The 24,434-nt window shown below is 36.1% G+C and overlaps 1 protein-coding gene across 2 annotated transcripts in view; it reads right to left on the reverse strand.

Annotated features, from left to right (window-relative positions):
* CERT1 (ceramide transporter 1) overlaps positions 1-24,434 on the reverse strand; it is an 81,957-nt gene that overhangs the window by 10,202 nt on the left and 47,321 nt on the right. The window contains exons 4-12 of one of the 2 annotated variants that reach the window (XM_083817991.1): positions 21,855-21,962; positions 20,451-20,589; positions 19,365-19,448; positions 12,842-12,999; positions 7,731-7,823; positions 6,255-6,341; positions 5,282-5,374; positions 4,631-4,708; positions 498-593 (exon numbers count right to left, since the gene is read on the reverse strand). In XM_083817991.1, the coding sequence (XP_083674117.1) occupies positions 498-593; positions 4,631-4,708; positions 5,282-5,374; positions 6,255-6,341; positions 7,731-7,823; positions 12,842-12,999; positions 19,365-19,448; positions 20,451-20,589; positions 21,855-21,962 (936 nt within the window). The remainder of the gene's footprint in view (positions 1-497; positions 594-4,630; positions 4,709-5,281; positions 5,375-6,254; positions 6,342-7,730; positions 7,824-12,841; positions 13,000-19,364; positions 19,449-20,450; positions 20,590-21,854; positions 21,963-24,434) is intronic. The other variant, XM_083817992.1, reaches the window with a different exon arrangement.

Below are 24,434 nucleotides of genomic sequence, written 5' to 3' on the forward strand. Positions count from 1 at the left end.
ATATCAAAATTGAAGTTTTAAACAATTAAAACATGAACACCAGTTCATTTTTAAAAAAACTTCCTGGAACACTAATGCACAAATAATTTGTCATAACAGTTTTCTCTAATGAAGATGTTCTTAGCATTAAAGCACACATTAAAGTACCATTATTCTGAGAATCTCTGCTACAAAATGGATTAAACTGCATTATCACTACATACAAGGATCCACATAAGCACAGTAGAATAGCTGACAGTAGCTTGCTACCAAATAACATTCTTATACACTGAAATTACATGTCATTTAATAACAAGTTTTAAGTAGGAGGGAATGAAGGTATCCATAAAGACAAAGCTATTCTTAGATTTACATAGGAAGCTGCAGCTCTTGTGGACTCCAGTCCTAGCTTAAACAATGCTATCCTCAGAAGTTTTAACAGCGTAACTCACTGAGAGGTAGTATTCAAAAAGAATAAAAATATGTCGTACTAATTAGGCAAAAAAGAAGATATTTACCTTCATTTCTCCTTCTTCAACCACTAGCTGCCAATTGGCATCTCCTCCTACATCTTGTAAGGAGTAAGTCATATGGTTTTGTACCATCTCTTCCACCTTTAAAGAAAAAAATATACGTTTTTAAATTATTTCTTGCATCTTCTTGGACAGGCAACGGTACAGTACTGGAAGCCACAAGTCATTACTTCAAATCCTGTGCAGGAGCTGAACTAGGACAACAGAGCTCTCTATCAATAAACATCGAGAACAGATACTTCTAGACTTCAGAAACAAATGCCAAAACCTTGATTCTAATTATAACTTCACTCTTTATGGGTACTTCCCATCTTCCCTTTGTACCTCTAAACTGCCAAAACTTACTATACTTCTACCATAAGACTCTTTCAATTCGGCATTCAGAAAATTGATCGAGGTATCTCTAAACAGAATTACAATGCACTGTAAGACTTGAAGCCCAATAACCAATAAAGAACATTTAAAAGGCTGAACAAAGACAGGGGGAGGGAAGTAGGGGCAGACAGCTGTGGTTGACACAGGTAAACCCAATATAAGAACACAGATAAGCTCTAAAAAACTGAATGCTTATTCGAAGTCATATCAGAACAGCAGTGAAGGAAACAGTCATGAGCAAAACTTGCCTATTCTGTTTCATTGACAGCTTTGCACAATAGCAAACTAGAAAAAAGGAGAAATGCTCACATTCTTAAATCAAGATGCAGAGACTCCTCTATTATAAAATTCTCATTTAAAATTACTTAGTTATGTGCTTTTCTTAAAGGCCAGATATTTGATAATTTTAATACAGCTATGTGAATATGTCATTATTTTATTCTATATGACGTGCATGAAAATGGATGGTAGGACAGAAAATGCATTTTTACTTGTGTTTTTATTATGTATCTGTAATCTTATTCTATAATTTTTCCTTTTTTCTGCTCCCACCATTTCCAAATCCCACTCACACTCAAACAAAAATAGAGGCAAAAATCAGGTATACACTGCTGTGTAATGTTTACAAATTCTGTAAACCATTTACTAAATTTTCACCTAAACAGTAGGTGACTACTAAAACTTAACACAGCAAGTAATACCATGTGATTGACACTGTTTTCCTGAATTACTAGAAATGTATGTTTGTTTTTTTTTAAAAGGAAAAGCATTACTCGATCTAGTACAACATGTAGAAAGCAAAATTAAAGAATACTTTGTCTTTTTCTGGTATGATATAGAATTGAAATATGTTTTTACTTTTAAATTAAACAGTAATTCTGTTTATAAAATGTATTTTTTAGGCAATACACTTAAGACCAGGAAGAAAAAAAAGGTAATTGAATCAAGTCAAAGTCCTCCAAGTATAACATCAAAATAAAATCTATTGGAAGTTCTACTTCAGTTTAACCATACACTTATCTACAGAAACAATTTATCAGTCCAGTTCTTGAGTTTTTTTTTCTTCTGAGTTATAATGAACTAAAAAAAACAGCAAGATCTGTATTTCTGCTTTTAGACTAGTCATCTTTTCCTGACAGTTACTAACAAGTTTCCTAGAAAACTTTTTTCCTCTAGTGACACAATGACAGTACTATCCAAGTCAAATAACAGAATGTGGACTATTTAAATATTCAATTCACTAGCTCTAGGTCACACTTCTTTCAGACAGAAAACCTCACCATCCATCTTTCAGACAGCTGCCCTTTAAATTAAGGGACACAGAGGTATCACTGCTGCAACTTGCAGAGCAGAGCTGTTTTTCACTAGCAAGCAATTGCTTCTACTTGACCAAGGAACTGCAGTGCCTACAACTGTCTCGTACGCATTACCTATCCAAACTATCTATGATCTACCTGCAGGCTGTTGTCTGTAAACCTGCATCTATTTTAGGTACTGTATTAGGCAGAGTTAATATTCACAGCTTCTTTGACATGGAAGAGGTCATATTATTACCCCTGGGATAATAATATCTCTTGGCAGGCTACAGAAATGGTCTGCAAAAACACATCTATCCTCTATACCATGCAGCCTTAGGCTGAAAATTAAGTGGGCAGTTCTTCACTTAAAAGGCCCTCAGCAGCTAAATTTATTTTAAAAACTGATAGTCCTTTAAAACAAAGTGATCTGCAAAACACCTGCAGAATTTTAAGCCTACAGCCTCCCACTCAACTGGCAGTAACAACTCAATGTCTTTCTGAAAGCACAGTGAAAAAACAGTTCCCATCAGAATATATGTTGAAAGGTCTCAATTTTAAAAACAAAGCTGCAGGTTTCTACTTGACCTTTTCCTGACACCAAAATTCCCTTGGTACGAATGAGGTCTAGAAGCAAGTCACACGTATTCAGAATCAAGATGTTAGCTTGCCTTTCCAAAAGCCAAATCCCCTGCCAGGGAATGGAGGCCAATTTTATATTTAAAAGGTCCAAGGCAGGTTGTCACCAAAAGATAGCATACTGTTTTCTCTTCATGCTTTCAGATGTCTTTTACCTGCCTGTTCATCAGTAGTGAAGCTCCAGAGCAGATAGACTGATTTGTTAGTCTGGTAGAAATTTGTTCTAGAAAAAATATATTGGGGTAACGGTGGAAAAGAATTTATAAACTAACAAGATCATCCTTTCTGCAGTGAGTCTGTTAACTCAAAACCACATTCTAAGGCACTGAGTGGTAACTTCTACTTCGTATAATCCACGCAGCAGTTGAGAAGAGCAAGGCCTTGCCACCATATTCCAGTCCATTTAGCCACGATCTTTAATCTCAATCTGCTTTACTGTGATAAGGACGTGGTCAAGCTCAGGTTTGTTTTTAAATGGTTAAATTTTCAGCCACACCAGAGCTCTAATACTCAGAGCTCAGATTACCATGTAGAAGCACAAATGCTATCACTGGCATAAAAGACGCAAAAATGAGAAGGCCTGCATTCTTTAGTGATTATAAGTTTTCCTTGTATTGAGCAGGTGACGTACCCGCAGCCTGATAGACAACCAATTCCTACTTCTGGACTCAAATTTGCTTTCTATTACTTGATTTGCCCCCTCCTTTCAAACAAACTTAACATACTAACTTGACTCGGACTACCAGTAGATGAGTCTATCAATGCTGTGTAATACAACGTGTATACTTTTTCCCCTCACAATAAGTCAAAATTTAACAATTAACTGACTGCAATAGGTCAAGGCAAGTGTTAGGCTTTCAGTCCAATAAGCAAGTGTAAGTGCTAGGGTTCTGCTCACAAAGATGGCAGTAATGCCTGCAGGTGGTATGATTCCCGGCTCTGTTAATCAAAAGAAAATCCATTCCTTCTATTTGAAAAAGCAGCTTGTTTGCAGTGTTAGTAAATATCCAAAAAAAGACAAAACAACATATCACAGAAGAAAGTCCGACTCTGACTCTCAGTAAGACATGGACCACAGCAGAAGGAAACTAATGGCTTGCGTGCCATGTTTGAACAACATTTTGAGACTACAGAGCAAACGTGTGAAATCACCTAATTAATTCAACTTTAAACTGTGATCGCCATAGCAAGCACCTAAAATAATTTTGTGCATTACTGGTGTATATAACTACATTTGCACATACAGGAAATCAGACTTACTTTCCAAAGGATCAGTGAATATATTGAAACTATTCAATAAAAAAATCACATCCACAATCTTTAACAACACACTTCATAACCTTTCAGATGTTTTTACTAGATGGAGAAAATGATAGTACTGAACCTTAATAGTTAGTATCTTAATGTCATTAAGAGTGACAAATGTTAAAGACAAAATTAAATCTGATTTAAAAACAAGAACATCTATTCAATTCAAAGCAAAGACCATCTCCATCCCACACAAAACAGGTGCTATCCTACTTTTACAATAATCAAAAATGCAGAATTTAAGGTGTATGCATTTTTATTTAAAGCTACTGAAACCAATCCAAAAATTCCACAAGATTTAGGCCTCTGCGGGAGTGATATGCATGCAAGCGGAATGTAAAAAGACAACCATTTAGTATTCTAATAGAGAAGTCCTTTGTTTGTCTCAATGTACTAGTTTGAAGCAAGCAGTGGTTTATGTAACAAAAAAACTAGGTTCTAGAGAAGAGGATGAAATACAGCAAAGATATGCAACCCCCGCTCTACACATTAATACAGTACCTGTGCGCTGAATCTGTGAACATCATCAGAGGCACTGACTAGATCAATGGAAGACATGGAGGAAGAGCGACTATAGGGCTACCAGAGACAGACAAAGAAAAAACCAAGTAATCAGAACAAAGGCACAACAGAGCATTCAGTACCAACTTGCAAGCACAAGATAATGAAGAAAAGGAAAACAAAAGCACCATAAGCAGCAAGCACAGCAGCAAATGCTGATTTCATGCACCTATTATGTATTATACTCCCAGTGAGGCACTGAGGAGCATAGTGTTTCCAGTAACACTAAAAAAAGTCAATAGATCAAGATACAAGAAACTTTTTTTAAAAAAACTTTATTTTAATCAATTCAATAAATTTTGGTGAAGGAATCTTAAAAACTGAGGTTAGCAAATTGTTTTTTTCTCTTTAATATCTCTGGCAATCTTGATACAAGTCAAGAGTATTCTAAATAAACACTCAAATTAGTATTTGTTGAGCCAAGAGAGAAAACAGTCCTTCTACAATTCCAGCTGCTTCAATTGAAAATGAGTAAACCATTAAAAGTTACTAGAAACACCTATAAAAATCAATCTCACCTACCAATACGAATTATATAGAAATATCGAAAGTCAGCCCATTGTTCTGAGAAAATCATGGGAAATATCTTACCTTTTGGACAAATCGATGAGTCCCCACAGCAGAATAAGCATCTCCAGAAGGTAAGGATGTTGGCCAGTGTAATCTGACCTTTTCACTTTGAGACTGCAACAAAATAGGTTTAATTATTGGTAGTCAGTTGCTACTGGGTGGACTACTAAACAGAGTGAGTCATCCTCAGTCTATATAGTGGCTACCACATTAAAACACGAACTAATGGTATCCCTGACAGGCGTTAAGTTGTAATCCTGATTCTCTTTTAGGTGAATGAAGTATTCATTCATTTCATCTATGCTTCCAGGTGTGTTCCTCGATTAAGAAAAATTGATTGGCAGCATTAAGGATGTGGTAGTAACAATCACTCAAAACTTATACTCTTGGCTAAGAGACAGCAACACAGGTAAACTCTTTTGGGTACTATATGTTTATTGAGAAGTCTAATACTTCTTAACCTAGTCACTGCGTTCATTACTTTCATTAGCCTAGACACTTGTAAGACAAAGGATACAATACTTTGTTACGCTCTCTCATTTTATATCCTACTGCATATTCTTATACTCTACATACTTCATGCCATACACCTTAACCCTTTTTGATCCTTGCCACTTCTACTGCCAAAAGAACTTTAGAGCAGTAATTTGGTTTTAAGAAACAGCTACCGTGGTTGGTACTCATTTGAACAGGCATCAGTTACATACACAGGCAAGTTTTGTACAGAAGCAATATACTTAAGAACTAGAAACCACAGATATTCAGTTAGGTTAATATTTACACTGTCCTTTTCTATGTAAGCTGCGAACTCATTTACTAAAAATTAGTGTTAAACAACGCTAGTTGTGTTGTACAAATACTAAGAACTGAATTCCACTTAAAAGAGTCAATATAAAAATCTAGCATTTCAGGAGATGTACCCTAGGACTGAGTTTATGTCACAGAAGTCTTCCATGAAGTGCCCATCATTAAAACATTTGTCAAGCATCAGTACCTGTTCTTCCATTTTATCCTGTCTATCAAGAGCAGCTTCAACAGCATCAAAAAATTCTTCTTCATTAATCAGACTATTAGGACCCTCCTAGGGCATAAGAAACAAAACTAGTTTAGAACTTTGGAGATATGAGAGTTCCATTTTAGTTTAATATTAGAAATACATATTTATATATTATGCATACAACTGACAGAATTAAATTCTTCCATAGACTTCAATATTTTCAAATTTCAATTTATCTGAAAAATGTGCTTGTTAAAGGAAGTTATTCCCTTTAACTATAACTTAAGAGGTAGCTATATAAACAAGGAAAAGACAGGAAACTGAGCAAGTGTCAATACACTTAGACATCACACAGGTTTTAATTAACATATATCTCTTAATGTTTACGGTGCGTGTCAGAAAAATGAGCATATTAATGTAATTGTGCAGTCAATCTACTTCTGAATATTCCAATGCCTTGAGTAGATTTCAGATGTGTGCTAATTAAACAGGATACAATACAGGGAATCACTTGCCTGATAATTCCTGGAAACAACAGTTTAACAAAGCAGCAGGTAGAGTTGAGTCATGTATTAAAAATTCAGGTCTAATAAATAAAATGGTAATTTAAGAAAGCTAAGTTTACTGCTGTTATTATATTGTAAAACAAACTGTCTAGCAAATTTCATAACACTACAGTAGGGATATCTGAGAGAAGCAGCAGTGGTGGTAACCAGGTAGACGAAGCCCTGCTTCCTCCATCTTTTTCTTTTACAGTCAGCAGAAACCTTACATTCAAATACCTTTTAAATACCTCAACATATTGCTACTATTACTCAGGCTATGATTTTTTCATAGAAACAAGTGTTTGAGTAATGATCATGAAGGGTTCAATTTCTTAAAAATTACGCAAACTGCATCATAGGTGCATTAGTTTATATTATTCTTTAAAGGGTGTTTTAAACTTCGTAGAATTTGGCTAAATACCTGAGGAAGGAGCTGTTGAAATATGCAATATAACAGCTGAAATAGAGCCTAAAATCCCTGAACTTATGATCACATTTAAACTTGCAGTGATAAGTTAAAAACCAATTGAATTTGAACTTGAGATTCTAGGATTGCCTCTGAAGTTAGGGTTTTCATATGCACATTACACACCCACACAGCTGACCCATTACAAAGGACAAGTACAAAACTATTGCATAAGAACAGAATCAAATGTATGAAAAATAATCAAAAATCACCAGAAATACTGGTAAACAAGTTGCTCTAGACAAAAGCAGAATAAGGAAACCTGAGGTGAAGACCAACTTGCATTCTAAAAAATTAATGATTGAGATTAATCTGGTTTTCAGATTGCAAGTTGGAAAAACTGAAATGGCATGAACACTCTTGCACAAGCCAAACAGCTTGATTCACATATACACTCCTCCGAGAAACAAGCCAATATTCAAAACCTCTGGCATTTTTAGAAATCTTAAGTGGAATTTGTACCTCATAGTCAGGCCCTCCGAAGTGGGATTTTTTCTTCAGTTCTGTCATAGCATTTTTGTATGCTTCTTCTGCTCTTCTCCTTTTCTCTGTCTCCTGCAAAATTACACGATCATTTGATGCAGCATGTATGAACTGGCTGACAACAGTACATAACCCAATACTTAGAATGATCAGTGTAGCTTTTTTCCAAGTAGAGGTTGCAAAGCTATTTTCTCATTTTATTCACATGTACGTATTGTGTGTGTCCATAAATATCCACATATAATATAAAGCTTGGGAAGTTGGCTACCTTGAGGATACTTTTTGTCACAGCTCTTTGAGGGCCAGAGCTGGTACCTGACTTACGGTTTATATAACCTCCTCAGCATAGATGCTTGGGCAATGACAACAAAAGGTAAAGAGTAAAACTGGTATAAAGCTAACTTGTTGAGTGTTGCGAGATTCTAATGAGTCACAGCATGTAAGCTTGTATCTGTAATTAGCTGGCATAGGATCCTTGTGAGTAATTTCAGTAACTCCATGCAGAGACTAACAGCTCAACATCATTCTCTCATAATAGGTGTATGACTATACTAGAGCCACTATTGATGTCTATGTCACTGTGTATTTTGAACTAAGTAGTAGTAATGCTGGAATCAGCCTGGTATTTCCTCTGCAAATTCTGCATACTGCCAGATATTCCTAGTGAAAAAAGCTATAAACACTTTTGAAATACTTGCAATTCAGCTTTCTTACGTAAGATGCTACTCTGTCCCCTTTCAAAATCACTTTCACGTAGAAGAAAGTGTTAACAGTCTAGGTGACAGCTGGACACCACATAATGCTAGTTGCAGATATGAGTGCAAGTATTCAGCAACCCAACTGGAACTTTAAAGACTCAGCAGAAAACTTAATCAAGACTGACAGGCTGACTTTGCCTACTGGGAATTTGCTAGTTACATTCTCTATGAATGACATATTTTCCTGTTTCTAAAGAGACGCTTGAAAAGGAAAGCAGTAGTTTTTGATGTGTTGTAAACACAGTAGAGTTTTCCATGGGAAAACTTTAAGAAAGAAGCAGCACTTGGATGAAAACAGTATTACCTTTATCTATGATTGTAGGCTTTTCCCTTCTAGAAACTTTCAACAACAGGCAACAACTGCTAACAACATTTCACAAAACTTTGGAAGTTTACCTATTTCAAAAGTACCTGTAGAGTCCTGAAGATACAGAAAGCATGACTCGTGTAAGTCATTGACAGAACGCATACATGTCTCACCAGAACTCTTGAAATGAGAAATAAAATACTAAAATACCCAACTTCCCCCCCAACCCCTAGAAAGCCAAAATTCCATATTTTTTGAGCTTCAATCTTTGAATTGAATCTGTGAATTTACAGATAACTCAAAAGTGTCAAGAGACTGTTCTTCACTCCATCTTCTCCTGGTAACAAGATTAAATAAAAAAACTTGTGAAATTGTTTGATTGCACAGCAGAAAAATTACTGGTGTTATTAAATTTCTGGAAAATGTAATTAAGTTACAATTGTCAAATGTAAAAAAAACTGTTATTTTTTTTTTTTAGGTAAAATTTAGTGTTCAGAACATAGCTTGCACATTAACATCAATTAGTAAGACCAAGGGAAACAAGAACAGGAAAATGTTTCCTGTAGTTAGAATAAGAAAAGCATAATCACAAGGATATTATTGTGACTAAAGCAATGGATCTAATGCTAGGGATTAAACATTTGGAAATATTTTAAAACCTATAATTTTTAAATACGTTGGCCTCAAGTTCAGTGTACATATGTTTGCCATGCATCTTTAGGCTAAGATGGCCTTCTACAACATGGAGGCTGTATAGTTTTGTGAGGTAGGAGAACTCTCACTAATCATGTTTGCCTTTTTTCTGTCAAGTAAAGTGCAGTCTGGAAACAAGTGGAGTGAGGTTAGAGAGGGAAGAAGAGAGCTGGATTACAACAGCACCACACTGCTCATAACAAACATTGCTCTTAGCCACTGACACAGATCCTGTTCTTCATGCAACAAACCTATACCAAGCAGAGCCTACAGAGATGACACACAAAGGACAAACTTGACTATCCCTTTCAACTCTTGTAGCTGCTCTTCTGAACAGACTTAAAACAGCTCTAAAACCTTCCCCAGCTAGAACAAGCATAAAGGAGCTGCCCAACTTTAGATAATTTACCTTTCCAAATCTCTCTGAGAACATAGATTGAACTTTATTATCTCACAATATTTACTTCCTTCTCAGAACAGCGTAGGCATCTCCCAAGAAAACCAACAGGACAAAGATCACCACCTTTCTCTGCCTACATCTGTTTATCATATGACAGCACCAATGCTTTTTGCTCAGATCCAAAGTTATACAAAAGCCTTTTACAGCCCTATGTTGAGCCACTAAAGCAACATGATGAAAAGCTAAAAGCAGCCCCACAACATAAGAGGAATAGATAATGTTAGTAGAGTAGTAACTGCTGTATTTAAATTCTTGTGAATGGTGTAGATGTCAAGTCACAGCTACTAGGGGAGCTGCAGGAGTCCCTCTGTGGGAGGAGGTCAGGATTGCCCCACAACAGACATCACCGATTTCAGCCAGCTCCAAAACAGACCCACTACAGTTAAGCCTATCAGCCATGTGTGGCATGTCTGTGAAAACGTATTTAAGGAACAGCAGAACGCACAAAAGGGAGAGAGGAAGAGGGAACAATGAGCAAGAAACAGCACAGGGAATGTCAGGGCCAGAACAGGAGGTATTTCTCTACTCATCAGGTAACCACTTTGCAACTCATGAAAGACCTCCATGTTGGAGCAGAGAGGCATTTCCTGAATAAGCTGTGGCCTATTGAAAGCCCATGCAGGAACAGATCGTTCCTGATAGGAACAGTGGCCTGTGGAGGACCTACCCTAGACTAGATTTCCCACAACCTCCATCCTACTCTGGGAGTGCAAGCAGAAGGTAGAGGGGGCTGCAGTGAAAGAGTAATGTTGAGTTTGGAAAATGGGGGAGGAAGGCTGTTTCGGTGTTTTTTCTTTTTGTTTCCCACTAACTGGATCCATTTTAATTGGCAATAAATCTATTTTTCTTATGTGAAGACTATTCTGCCCATGACAGCAACTGGTAAGCAACGTCCTCATCTGTCTTTTGATCTATGAGCTTTTCCCATCCTGTTTTCTCCTCTTATTCTGCTGGGTGGTGTGGTAAGTGAGCAGATGGGTGGGCATTTGGCTGTTAGCCAATGCTAACCCACATTTCTATATTAACGAATCCAGTCAAGATCTCTTCTAAAAGGCTAGCAGTTAAAGGAATCCAAATGAAAGGCAATTTTATAATAGAATTACAGAACTTCATCAGGAGCATGCTGCAAACACCAAAAAAAATCAGTGACAAATAAGGCTAAAAAAACCTTGCAAGCTTATCAAAGAAAGTCTTGAAAACACTAAGGTTTGAGAAGTCTTTGCTGTTTAATTTCTGAAGAAACATGCCCAAATAAGCTCGTGATCCCCCTTAAAATGTATTTACTCATGATGTGTGAAGTATTTTGTTGAAGAATGATGTTACAGTCAGATGAGACCTAAACTGAAATTCTTTTTTATTTTTTTTATTATTATTTTTTTTTTTTTTTTTTTTACCACTTGCAGCTAAAAATGTGGTTTAACGTTAGTCTGGTGACAAATAACTGACCTAAACCAATTCAAATTCTGTATTAGAATACTACTTTAGGACCAGAAAAGTTCATTTAATCCATGCTATAAGCAAAGTCTGATCAACAAGAGAACTCTGCTCAGCCCAGAGAAGAGAAGGTTTTTGTGGGGGACCTAACAGCAGTCTTCCTTACCACCAAGGAGATCATCAAGCAGACAGAGACAGACTTTTTACATCAGCCTATGGTACGAGGGTGAAAAAGATAAGCAGAAATAAGAGTTGTTATCACTGAATATACAGGAAGACTTTCACTATAACATGGATAAGCTTCACCATAACGACAGATTAACAGAGCAGGCTGCTCAGAAAGGCTGCGCAGTCTCCTGCCGTGAAGACTTGAAACCAGACTTAATAAAGCCCTGACCATCCCAGTCTGATTTGAAACTCTTTGAGCAGGAGACTAGAGACTTCTTGAGATCTCTTCCAACCTGAATTACCCTGTGACGCCATGAACAACCTTCAAGTCTTGGATCTGCTATAATTCCTCCAGCTACCTAGATGAATCATTAACAAAGCATTGCTGGAAGTGTGAATACAGATAGATAGGACCAGACATTTGACATACGAAGAGCTGGAAGACAGGGGCAAAGATTCAAGCATAGATGTATTTTGTCTGAATGCATTCGTTCTTTGAATCATGTATCACCAACACATACGGAGCAAGATTTGAAGTGTGATATGCCATATGGAAACATGCTAAATTAAAAAAGCAGAGACAATGGCTAAAGGGCTGCACAGAACCCCTGTCAGCAACGGCAGGACTATAGAAATTGAAGCCTGAAGTACATCCCATCCATGCTTCCAACACATCTCATATGAAGAAAAGACACCGCTCCTTTTTAGTTACTATAGTGGTTGAGCAGACTTAGAATGAACTATCACTGACATTAGAATAATATCACACACCTAAAAAATTAACCAGTTAAAGTCATGTTTTACACTAATCCCTTAAGTGAAATAATTGATGAGACCTTTAAAGAGATATTTAAAGTTAAAACAGGTTGTTCACCTCAGTATTGTCATCATCTCTTACAATTAAAACAGTTCAGATTCTCACATCATTTTGGAAGCATGAATATTTATTTAGATCTCTATTAGAAGGCTGCAAGCAATACACTTATTACTATGGAATACTGTCAGATTCTCTAGAGATATAAAAATACAGGAATACTAGCTGAACAAGGACTGCAAAAAGAAATATGATGAATGTTACTGTATAACCAACATTCAGGGTAAGGTTTTAACATTTCATAGGAGTAATAGATAAAGATGACACCTAAAATTAACACGTGCTGTACATAAAAATACAAGCAATACCAGGAATATGAAGGTTAAAAACAGCTCATTCAAAATTTCAAGCTAAATAAGCATTTTTTCAACAAAAATAAAAGAAAAACAGTCTTACCTTATCTAGCCTTTTTTGCCAGCTTTCTTCACGTTTTACCATTAGTTCAATACAATGAGATAGTGTAGCCAGGATTCCAGCAGTAGTTGCTTTGAAAGTTATAGCTTCTCCTTTAAAGTCTATGCCGTTAATTCCTTTGGGGGTCACATGTGGAAATACTAAAAACAAACATGAACCATTCACTGATAGCTGTCTTTAATTCAAATGAGCATTTTAAATGCATTGTTTATATTACAATTGCTTGAAGCAAATATACTGGCTATAAAATTGATTTAGAAACAAAAATCATAAATGCTAATAATTTGCAACTATCCACAGGATAAGGAAAGAGATTCAAAAGGAGGAATACATCCCTTGAGCTTCATCTTGCTATACGGTATTTCAAGTCTGCTTGTAATGCTGTATTACTCTGCTCTCCGCAAACCATGTGGGTGGAGGGAGTGGTAATACTTTGTAACAATAGCAGTTTGACAGCTTGAAGTGGGGCCTAATTAAGACAGAGCAACCTTAAAACATATCTAATACAGTACTAAGAAAGGAACAATTTAAAAATGCAATCAAACCCAGAATGTGATATTCAAGGTTGCTTTAAGCAGGTAATTATAGATTTTAAAACCTCCATGTAAAAAGGTATGTTATGTATAAAAGTATCAAATCTGTTGAATTATCCAAGTACTGTGGGGTTTTGCAATTCCAACAACTACTTTGTGCTGTCAACCAAGCCATCTGTTGCTAAGGCTATTTAAACAAGTCACTTAAAATGTGTGACAAAAAAAGTACCTATTATATGTCAAACTTACATGTAGGTTGACAGAATAACAAATCAAACACTACATATTAATGTCATAAAATATTAGAGAGCAGAACTAACACCCGTGTTGAAGCTGACTGAGCCTAGCAAGTTAAAGTAACTCCCTGCTATGCCATGGGAAAAGAAAAAAACCAAAAAACTAATGACATCACCCAGTTGGATATTGCTTTTTTTTTTTTTAGTCTGACAGTGTGACACTGTTATGGCTTAAAAAGCTGAAATAAATATTTGTGTAAGTTTATCCAATATCTGTCTGCATGGGTGAAGTAGAGCTTTCAAGCAGTTCAGATCTTGTAGGGGAAAAGAAATGCAATTGCTGTTCTCTAATGGTAGAGCAGTGTCTACACTTAGGGAAAAGAAAGCAAACATCACATGGTCTTAAGCAATGGCTTAAGTCTCCAGAGGTTTTCAATAGGATTCAAACTTTTTTTTTTCCTTCAAATAAATGGTTACAGACTACATACTCTTTCAAATGCCTCTATAAGCATATATGCTATGGTAGAACACAGCTTATTTTTTTGTTGCATGTTAATCAAGAATACTCCCTAAAAGATAAAGATGGGGGCTGGAAAAAAAAAAAGGAAAGTAAAGAAAGAAAAATCTGTTTCAGAAACAATAATGAGCAGAGGAACTCTCCCTCCCCCTAACAGCTGCAGAGGCAACACGGAGGAGGCTGAGCCTGAAAGTGGTATAAGCTGGCAAGGAGGCAATGCAGCGGATTCTCTGAGAATAACGAAAACCAGACAACAACAGCTTCACCCATAGACTGCATTTTTCTTAGGAAAGTGTTATACCACTCATTTGTCCTGCTGGTGTAGATCATTTCATATGCAGGCTTACCAGCAGAGCTATTCTGCTTATGGATCTGTTTTTTTTTTTTTTCCTGAAGTACACAACATGCTAGACATGCTGAAGAAACCACCACCAGCTGCAACAAGTATAAAATCATTTCACAAATCTCTATGTTGGATTGTAAGGGGAATGCACAGCCTTATTTCCTGGAACAAAGCCAGCTTTCATTCCTGATCATCTTTAAGTCTCAGCTACAATTCATTAATACTCCGTATAGCTTTGGCTACCATGTATTTTAAGTCTTTATTCAGTGATAAGTCTCACAGTAGCAGCAATATATATACACTGCTTGCATTTTCACTCAGAGTCCCTTCAGCCATTATAACTCCGGACCAAAGTGAACTTGTTGCAGGAAGGTGCAAAGCCTGTTTTTCTGAGAGGATCGCTCAAGAGGTCCCTTACTGTGCATGGGAGTGCTTTGATTCACTCCTCAGGAGTGGTTTTTCTTCCCAGAAAATGTCTGAAGATAACCTAAAGCCCTGTTTCAGCAACAATTAAGCTTCAGCAAATTAGAAATATTTGTCAGGAGATGATCTATTTGGAGAGGCTAACATCTTTCTTATTTTTTATTTTTATTTTTTTTTACACTTCCATTTTTCTGTGTCAACTAAAAGATTTAGTGTTTCAAGCTGAAATCTTCAAGTTCAAGTTAAAAGTTAATCGTAGAAGTGTTTTTATTGCAACTGCTCTTCTAGCTTGGTGATAAAACTACATGCAGTCAATTGAGAAAAGCTATGATTGAAAAATCATACAATCACAGAATATCCTGATGATTTTTCTCCTAATTTAAATTGAATTTCAACATTTTGAATCCAGGCATTTCTTTTTAATTATCCAGTCTTTTAAGTAGTTCTCTTTTACTTCTCAATTGTTTTCTCTTCCCTTCCACTGTAATCAGTGTTTTATACCATGCTTTAGTCTTCAATAGCTCTTTGGCCTTTCTTTCCTACACCTCTAGTCTGTTAGGATACGTTGTTTTTTCCATCTTGTTCCTCAGATGCTGTCTGTAACCCTTCCCCAAAAGTCCCAAGCATCATCTGTTCAATCAAATCTGTTTCCCAGCAAAACAGAAGATTTTTAAAAAGACAGTAAGTGGAAAAACAAAGTTCCTTCATCTTTTCCATGTTATACCACTTCTACATCGTATGTCACTATACTAATTCCAAATGAAAAAGAATAAATGAATGGGTCACGCACCCACCCATTTAATTATCTTCTGTTGTTGATTCTCTGTTGATAGCAGTAGAGTCAGTATGATTATTTTCCCCTAAGCACAACCTCAGTATTTCAGTGATGACTGAATATTATTCCTCCAGCAGGAGCACAGAAATCCACCACAAATCCTACTGTGTTTTCTGTTAAGTTTCTCTTCTTCAGCTTCTCGATCACATCCAACTTCTGTCTTCAAAGAGATTCCTGAAGTTGGATTACCCACTCTTCTTATTCTTACATAATATAAGCCCAAATCTACTCATTTTCCTCAAAAGATGGATGGGAACTCTTCCTGATCAAGATACAACATTCTTAGGAATATAAGACCCCAATAGGTAAATACACCGAATGGGTGCTTTATACAAATTATCATTGCTTCAGTTACCAGATTTTCTAATAGAAAAGCGAGCAATAAATTCATATATAGAGCTCTAACTCTTCACCAAAAGATTCTAGAAAACACAGAGAAGAGAAAACCTCCCTGTCCAAAACATCATGTCTTCACAGCAGTATATAAATCTAACTAGTCATGCTAACACTCTCCTCCAACCCAGGAAAGGTGCAGAAGGGAAAGTGCAAAAGACAACGTAAATATGATTCCTTAAACTAGTCTTAAATCTAGAGGTTTGAGCACTAGACAGGTGCAGTAGGAGGCCGAAACACTCCTTTACTCTATTAGGCTGAATAGGAGGTTGAACCTCTGCTTCCCTCTTCCTGGAGCTGTGACTGCAGGAAAAAAAAGTATGTTTAGTATGGACAGGCAACCATTACTCAGCTACAGATTATTCTGGTGTTCACAAGACTGGAGAGAATTCAAGAATGGAACCTGAAACCTGAGAAACCTAAGAATTAACAGCTGCTCTGATGCTAAGCTTCAGAAAAAGGTAATGTTTAAGATCAATTTTTTGTTATCAGCTAGCCTAAGAAGTTTTCTGCCCACTACACAGGCATGGGTGTCTCTTAACCTGAGGTGCCTACTTCTCCTGTTGCATGACTGAAGACTGACGATTCTACCTTAGTGCATATATTCCAATTCTTTCATTTTTAGGCAAGCCTTGCAGCAATCAGTTACTGCCTCATGAGAGGGGAGCGGAGGGGCAGGCGCTGAGCTCTGCTCTCTGGGGACAGCGACAGGACCCGAGGGAACGGCATGGAGCTGGGACAGGGGAGGGTCAGGCTGGGGGTTAGGGAAAGGTTCTGCACCCAGAGAGTGGTCGGGCACTGGGACAGGCTCCCCAGGGCAGTGGTCATGGCACTGAGCCTGTCGGAGTTCAAGAAACATTTGGACAACGCTCTCAGACACATGGTCTGACTTTTGGGCGATCCTGTGGAGAGCCAGGAGTTGGATTCGGATTCCATGATCCTCATGGATCCCTTCCAACTCAGGATATTCTAAGATTCTATGAAATCTTTAATACATGTAAATTCTTAGAAATCAAACAAGGACAGAAAAACTAAAATGAAGATAAAGCTGTTAAGAGAATTGATGGGAAGTAAACGTAATGGGGTCATCAATCGTAAGAAGTGGAGTTAACAAAAGAAAACAAAAAGGCTGAAAAGTGAGAAACAAAAGGCTGCAGAATTCTTTTCCATACTGACCTATGGAGTTTATATACAGATACCCACAATACAAAATTTGTTAGCACAGAAATTCTTGAATACTTGATACAGAACTTTTTCTAAGAGGAATGTGAATATCACTTCAAATTCTTCCTAAATATGTGATAAAAATGGACACTTTCCATTTGAATATTCTAAGATGACCAGATGTACTAGAAATACACACTTCTTTAATAAATTTCACATATTAAATGTGTGTATACAGCAGACATATCAGAATAATGTAGAAATGAAAAAATGTTCTAAAGGAAATTAAGCTGGAACTCCTACATCATCCTAGAAAAGTTAAGTATGAAAAAGACATCTCTTTCAAAATGAATCATGCAATGAAATTAAATATTCACTAGTGTTTTTTAAAGTATCTTTTTACATTTTTCTGAAATTTGTTCTAATGACTTAGTAGGCCTTAGAAATTTAGATTTTTTTATATAGGGTTGATGAAAATGATAGACTTGCTTAAAGGTGAATGTTGCAAACTAGCTTATCTTCGCTGACAAGAAGCATGAAATATTTACTCAGAGCTTCAAAGTTATACACTACTTTTGACATCAGCACTACAATTAGCAGCACAAGTATTTTATCACTGGAAAATCTATTCATACAATTAGTTCTGGTAATATGTTGAAAAAACTCCTCCCATTTTCTTACCTCCTCATTCCTCATTACAATTTTGGAAATACTCTAGAAAGAGCATTGTACTAGGTCTGGCTAGGTTGGAGTTAGCTATAGGAAAACATGACACTGCATCAATGTTTTGGCTACTGCAGAGCCATGTAGGCACATCATTAAGGCTGCCTTCTCCAGCCCACCACTCACAAAAGCCAGTAGGTTGGTGTGGGCAAGAGGTCGAGAGTGGACATTGCTAGGGGAACAGGCTCAAACTGACATTCCATACCATATAATGTCATGCTCAGCTATAAAAACTGAGTAAGGGGAAAGAGAAGAGGGAGACTTATGAAAGTGTCTGTCTTTCCAACCAAATGCTGTGCATATTCAGGCCCTGCTTCTCAATATATGTCTGAACATTGCACGCTGATGGGAAGTAGAGAATAATTGGTTTCTCTTTTCATTTCTGCAAAACCTTTGCTGTTTTTCTTTACCTTTAATTATATTGCTCCTTATCTTGACCCATGAGCCTTTTTTCGTATTCTCTCCCCATTATTTTGAGAAGGGAGAACAAGAACCGTTGTGCTAGAGCTTAGCTGTCTGTGTGAAACCACCACAAGCACTTAAATACAAGAAGGAAAGATGCAAGACAAGAGGACTAGAACACATTACAACGAAAATAGAAGACAAAAAGGGTCATTTTGCCACATTTTCAGATCCTTGGTGAAAGTGATTAAATTTTTAAAAGCACTTTTTGTAAGTACTTCTGGCAGGCCAGAAGTAAATAGATTTCTCAAAAAGCAGAACTTGAATGAGTTCTTCACATTCGCTGCATGGATGGAGTAAGAAAACTATAATCAGATCATTTTAGATAAGAATCAGAATTTTATTTGTCATAATATTGGAAAATACAGTTTAAAAATACTAAAATTTTAGCACTTTGAGTGCTAAAATTAGAGAAAAATCAGTAACAATATTGACTTAGTCATAATGCAGCCATAGAACTTGGAAAAAACAATACTGAGGCATACTTAATTGGAAAAGCATTGTGTTCTACCATACTCCTCAAGCTGACAACACTTGCCAGAAAAAAACTGTGATTACCTATTACAAATTTCAGTTCTCATTATTTGAATAGTGCATCTGGTTCAACAGAATTCTGTACTGGAAATGGCTTTGGACAGACAGAATATGAAATTCCAGCTTGACAAACTTTCATTAATATTTGTGCGAATTAAGTGTAACTCAGAGTCATGAAAAGCAGCTAATGAATGATAATTTTAACATGAAGAACTTCCTGTCAGATTTAAATAACATTTCTTAACTAATGTCTTCTCACACAACAGCATAAATATCAGTCTTATATCAAGACTATCATCATACTATTCATACAAATATCCAGCCAAGTTTAGACACACTTACATTTTTCCTTACTGCTGTTACTGTTATGTAAAAAATCCCCATCAGAACGCATTGTAGGGAAATCATCTTCATCATCTTCTACCACTGAATTTGGGAGAGAGAGAACATGTTATTAGAGTAAAAAAGCTTTTCCAATTCTTCAGTAAGCAAGGAAGAACTAGGAGCATCTTCATGGCTAAGCAGTATTTAATTTTTTTTCCCTATAATAAAAACCAGTCATGACTCCCTCCCCCCCCCCCTTTTTTTTTTTTACCACTTAAGACCACAAGCAACAGTTCCAATAGTAAGGAACTATTAGGAGACTAACATTTGCTCAGTATCCAAATTTAGTACTCTGTTTTATGGGAAGATGAAAGTTCTCTTATTCAGTTATAACTGAATAAGCAGGGAGTCACAATTCAGATCTTCTACGCTACAGACTTTGCAAAAAAGTGGAATTGTTCTTACCTACTCTCATTACTACCAAAAGAGTAAGAGTGCCAGAACAAACTCAGGGATAAATAAAAATATCTCAGGGAAGTGTATGAATATGACAACTAGCTGTGCTATGAGAAAAACAATTCAGATACATAGACATCCTCATCTGGGTCTACTTGGATCTCAAGCGCGCACTCAAGTGGTCTAATGCTTTAGCTCCAACCAATACGTAACAGGAGTACACAGTATGTCAGTTTATTTGCCCTTAGGAAAGAATATATTGTTCCTATCAATTCAAACTAATACACTATTGTTTTTTCAAAATAATGGTAAGAGATGCAGTGGTAAGCTAACTTCATCTTATAGGGGGATAAAAAATTGTTGTATAACATCAAGTGCTTAGAAGATCATTTATTTCAGTAAGGTTGACAGCTATGGGTTAGGATCAAAGTTAAGCAGCTTTCTATGGGAATCCAACTTCTGCAGTGCAAATAGTTAACTTTATTTAAGCAGAAATATCTAGGATTGATTACTATATTAAAGAGCAAATTTAAGACACCCATTTTCTTTATATTACATCAAATGCTAAAGGAACTATTTCAACAGCTATTTCTTACCGTCTAAAAAGTTAAATTCTAGGGAGTTCAGTGTTTTCAATTACAATTTTACCTTTATCCCTCTGGAGTTCGTCTTTGGAAACAGCATCTGCACAGGCATCAAAGTATTTCTGTAAAGTATCAACTTGTCTACACAAGATGTCTCTAAAGGTTTCCATCTCTGCAAGCTTCTCACGTAAGCTATGGCCCTTCTGAAAATACAAGTGAAAAGTGCTTCAAATGTTTCTACATACTGTGCAAAAATTTAATGCCTGAATAAAAAAAATGGATTTCTGCAGCTATGATGAACAAATCTTTTAGATACATCGAAGATATTTCATACATCAGTAGTTACAAAATACTGTTAGAACAATATGATTCCAAAAACGATATACAAGTGTATCATCTTCATTTTGTTCTCGGGTCTCAACTTTTCCTCTTCACTGCATCTGCTACTTTGCAGCATTGAACAAAAGCTTATTAAAAAACCAGTTTTCCTTGCTCCCAGGTTTGCAACTATATGCCGGAAAATAACCAGCTCCAGTTTAAGACTTTTGTTCTAATTTTTACTCCCCTTTCTTGTGTTGCTTCTCTTCTGCTATCAAGTACAGCCCACTCAAGTTGAAACGTTAAACGTTTATACACATGGAAGAGGGAAAGCCATAATTTATCAATTGGTATTAATAGTCATATTTGTTAATTAACAGAACCAGCATTCCCTTTTGTTTAGAAGCCCTTATATTATCAAGAGTACAAGAGGAAAGGTTAATGAATCCTCCCATTAGACTTCTCTTGCCATTGGTAGATAATACTGTAATTTAAAAGGGACAACTGCACAGAGGCACATGAAAGCTTCCTGTATGATCCATTAATAACCACATGTATTAGGGCTACGAAGATGGTGAAAGGCCTGGAGGGGAAGACGTACGAGGAACGGCTGAGGTCACTGGGCCTGTTCAGCCTGGAGAAGAGGAGGCTGAGGGGAGACCTCATCACAGTCTACAACTTCCTCGTAAGGGGGTGTCGAGAGGCAGGAGACCTTTTCTCCATTAACACCAGTGACAGGACCCGCGGGAACGGGGTTAAGCTGAGGCAGGGGAAATTTAGGCTCGACATCAGGAGGGGGTTCTTCACAGAGAGGGTGGTTGCACACTGGAACAGGCTCCCCAGGGAAGTGGTCACTGCACCGAGCCTGTCTGAATTTAAGAAGAGATTGGACTGTGCACTTAGTCACATGGTCTGAACTTTTGGGTAGACCTGTGCGGTATCAAGAGTTGGACTTGATGATCCTTAAGGGTCCCTTCCAACTCAGGATATTCTATGATTCTATGATTCTATAATTATTAACACTAACAGTAAACCAAAGACTTGGTATTTTTTCCTTTAGTTTCATGAATAAATCTTCACATAACTTTTCCTTCCATTTGCTAAAGTGTTGTATTTACACACCAATTCTAAGAAAACATTATTCACTAACCTTGAACGAAGAGGTGGATGTTGCAGAGTATCCACTTGCTCCAGAAACAAGAGACACCATGGAGCCATGGCGGCGTAAGCTTGACTCTGATCCATAGCCAGATTCAGTCTAAAAAATACAAATCACATAAAAACTAGAGTGGTGAGCCTTTTAATAAGAGAAGAAACCATGAAAACAAGATTAAAATAATTTCTTCTAAAACCAGACCATTTGTTTCTTGTTAGGATGCAACAGCATTTTACGGAAGTTATTCCTGCAAGTTTAAGATGTTGATCTAGCATCCATGAAGTTAATATGAACTTTTTTTTTTATCATAATGATCTGAAAAAGCAGTAGTTATTGACAACCTTTTATGTGCCCAACCATAAGAGCAAGAAAACATGTATATAAGGGTTCAAAAGGACAACGTTTCTATTCCTTTGGTATCTGCAATCTCTACCAAGGAATTTTCTTTTACGTGGCATTCAAAAACCCTAGGGTACTCTACAATTAATTGGGGAATTAGCATGGTTCAGTTTGAAGGCAATCAACAGCTTCAGTAAATCCTTCCAATCATTGAAATAAAGCCTTTTATTTTTAAAAGAAACAAAATAGAGACCACAGAAAAACAGATGATTACTGTTAATAATTTCTTTTTCCAGGCTTCTTCAGCAATACTTTATATTAGACTAAAATTATTTTTAATAACAACAAAAAAAATAAAATAAAACAAAGTGAGATACTGAAAACAAATGAAGATAACAGTAAATAATTAAATTTTGCAAATAAAATGAAAGCTGCGTGTTTAATAAAATAGCATGAAAAAGTTATAAAATCTTAAGTTTGATGAATTCCCTTAAAAATAAAACTAGATATTGACCACCTGAAAGAAAAATATTTCCCTACGCATTAATGTAAGTGGTCAGAAAAAAAATGAAAAAAGTAAGAAAAAATGATAGTTCAGATATTAATATCTGAAATACTGTTATTAATTTGATCAAGTGGATATTGACAATGTTGTGAAGTACCTTTGACAGGTTTAAGAAATTACGTGGTAGCAGAGAAATCCTGAAGGGATGAGTAGACAGTGATACCAAACGAATGACATGGAATAAGAAGCAAAAATAAAATCTAGCTGTTGTACTTTTTAATGGAAAAATTGGAAGATGCTTTGAGAAGTGAGGAAAGTGCTGATAACTTAGGATACAAGTGAACATACGGAGTATTAAAAACAGAGTAAGGACAACATAACTTTTGAAGTGTTTGAAACAAGATTTGGATAATATTGTGACGTATGGGACAAAGTATGTATACTTGGGTTACAAAGGAGCAGTGAGAAAAATGGTTTTCCAGAAATGAAGGTATGACCAGAGAGAAATGCAAGTCTCAGAGCTGTTAAGATAATACTTGAACAAACATAACTACACAAGATTATTCAGCAAGAACAAGCAAGAAAGAGCCAAGGGTCTGTGTCTATCCAGCCTGTTTGAAAAATGAGGCAGAAGACAAGAAAGAATTGAGGAAACAAAACAGACTTTAAAAGAAACAGGATGAGTATCAAAAGTAGAAGAGAAGTTGAAAAATTAATATGAGTAACAAATACAAGCGTAATTAGAAAAATGTAGCCTAGAAGTTTTGCTGAAAGTTTAACTGATTAACGTACACAATACTTGCAATAAAAGAAATACAAGCACTTATAAATTTGAAATATTTAATAAAGTGTATTAAGTTCATTGCCTAATTTCAGAAAAATATAGAGAAATATTATAACCTGAAACAGCAGAAACAGAAGTTTATGTTTAATGACCGCTTCGAGCCAAATGAAAGACTACAAGAATCAGTTTCCTTATTCTGTCACACTAAGGATGTACATACCCCATTTAGTCATGTTATATATAACACAGTTAAAGCTATTTTATGCTGAGTATGTATCCCAGGAAAAAATAGCTATAAAAGTATAATAACAGAAGTGCTAAAAGCTTCTATTTTCATAATTGTACTATTTGTTTTAAAGCATGTCTTAAATATCTATTGGCTTAGATATTTTGTTAAGATCATTCACACTGGATACACAGGTGTTTTTTTGTTTGTTTTTAAGAATATCAGTGTTGAGGGGTACACTTGGCTTTAGTAATGTATTTGGGACATTGGACCACATTTGTAATTGCAATGCACTTGGTGTTATGGTGCAAAGATTGTAGCTTAGTTCACTGGGTTCACTTAGTTCACTTAAGTACAAAAGTAATCAAGTAATAAAGCTTTGATTAGTTTTCTTAAAATATTAAAGAGCTTTTTTTTTTTTTTTAAATGGACAAATCCTCCAAAGACTTGACAAGCAAAAGCAGAACAGGTAAGGGGATAAAAATAAAAGCACAAGAGTTCTAGGCATATGATATTATTTCTCTTCAGAAGTGTTTAATGAGTAAAAACCTCAAGGGAGCATTTTATAGAATTGGAAAAAATCATAAGATATTTGTTAACATTGCCTTTAAATGCAAATCTAAACAGAATTTCACTGTTCTACTGTAAATTTCAGTGTTTACTTAATCATACACTATGTATATTAAGATGATTCTGAATGCATTCTTATTACTGTCAGTT

The sequence above is a fragment of the Anser anser genome, assembly GCF_964211835.1.
Source record: "Anser anser genome assembly, chromosome: Z".
Classification (NCBI taxonomy): domain Eukaryota; kingdom Metazoa; phylum Chordata; class Aves; order Anseriformes; family Anatidae; genus Anser; species Anser anser.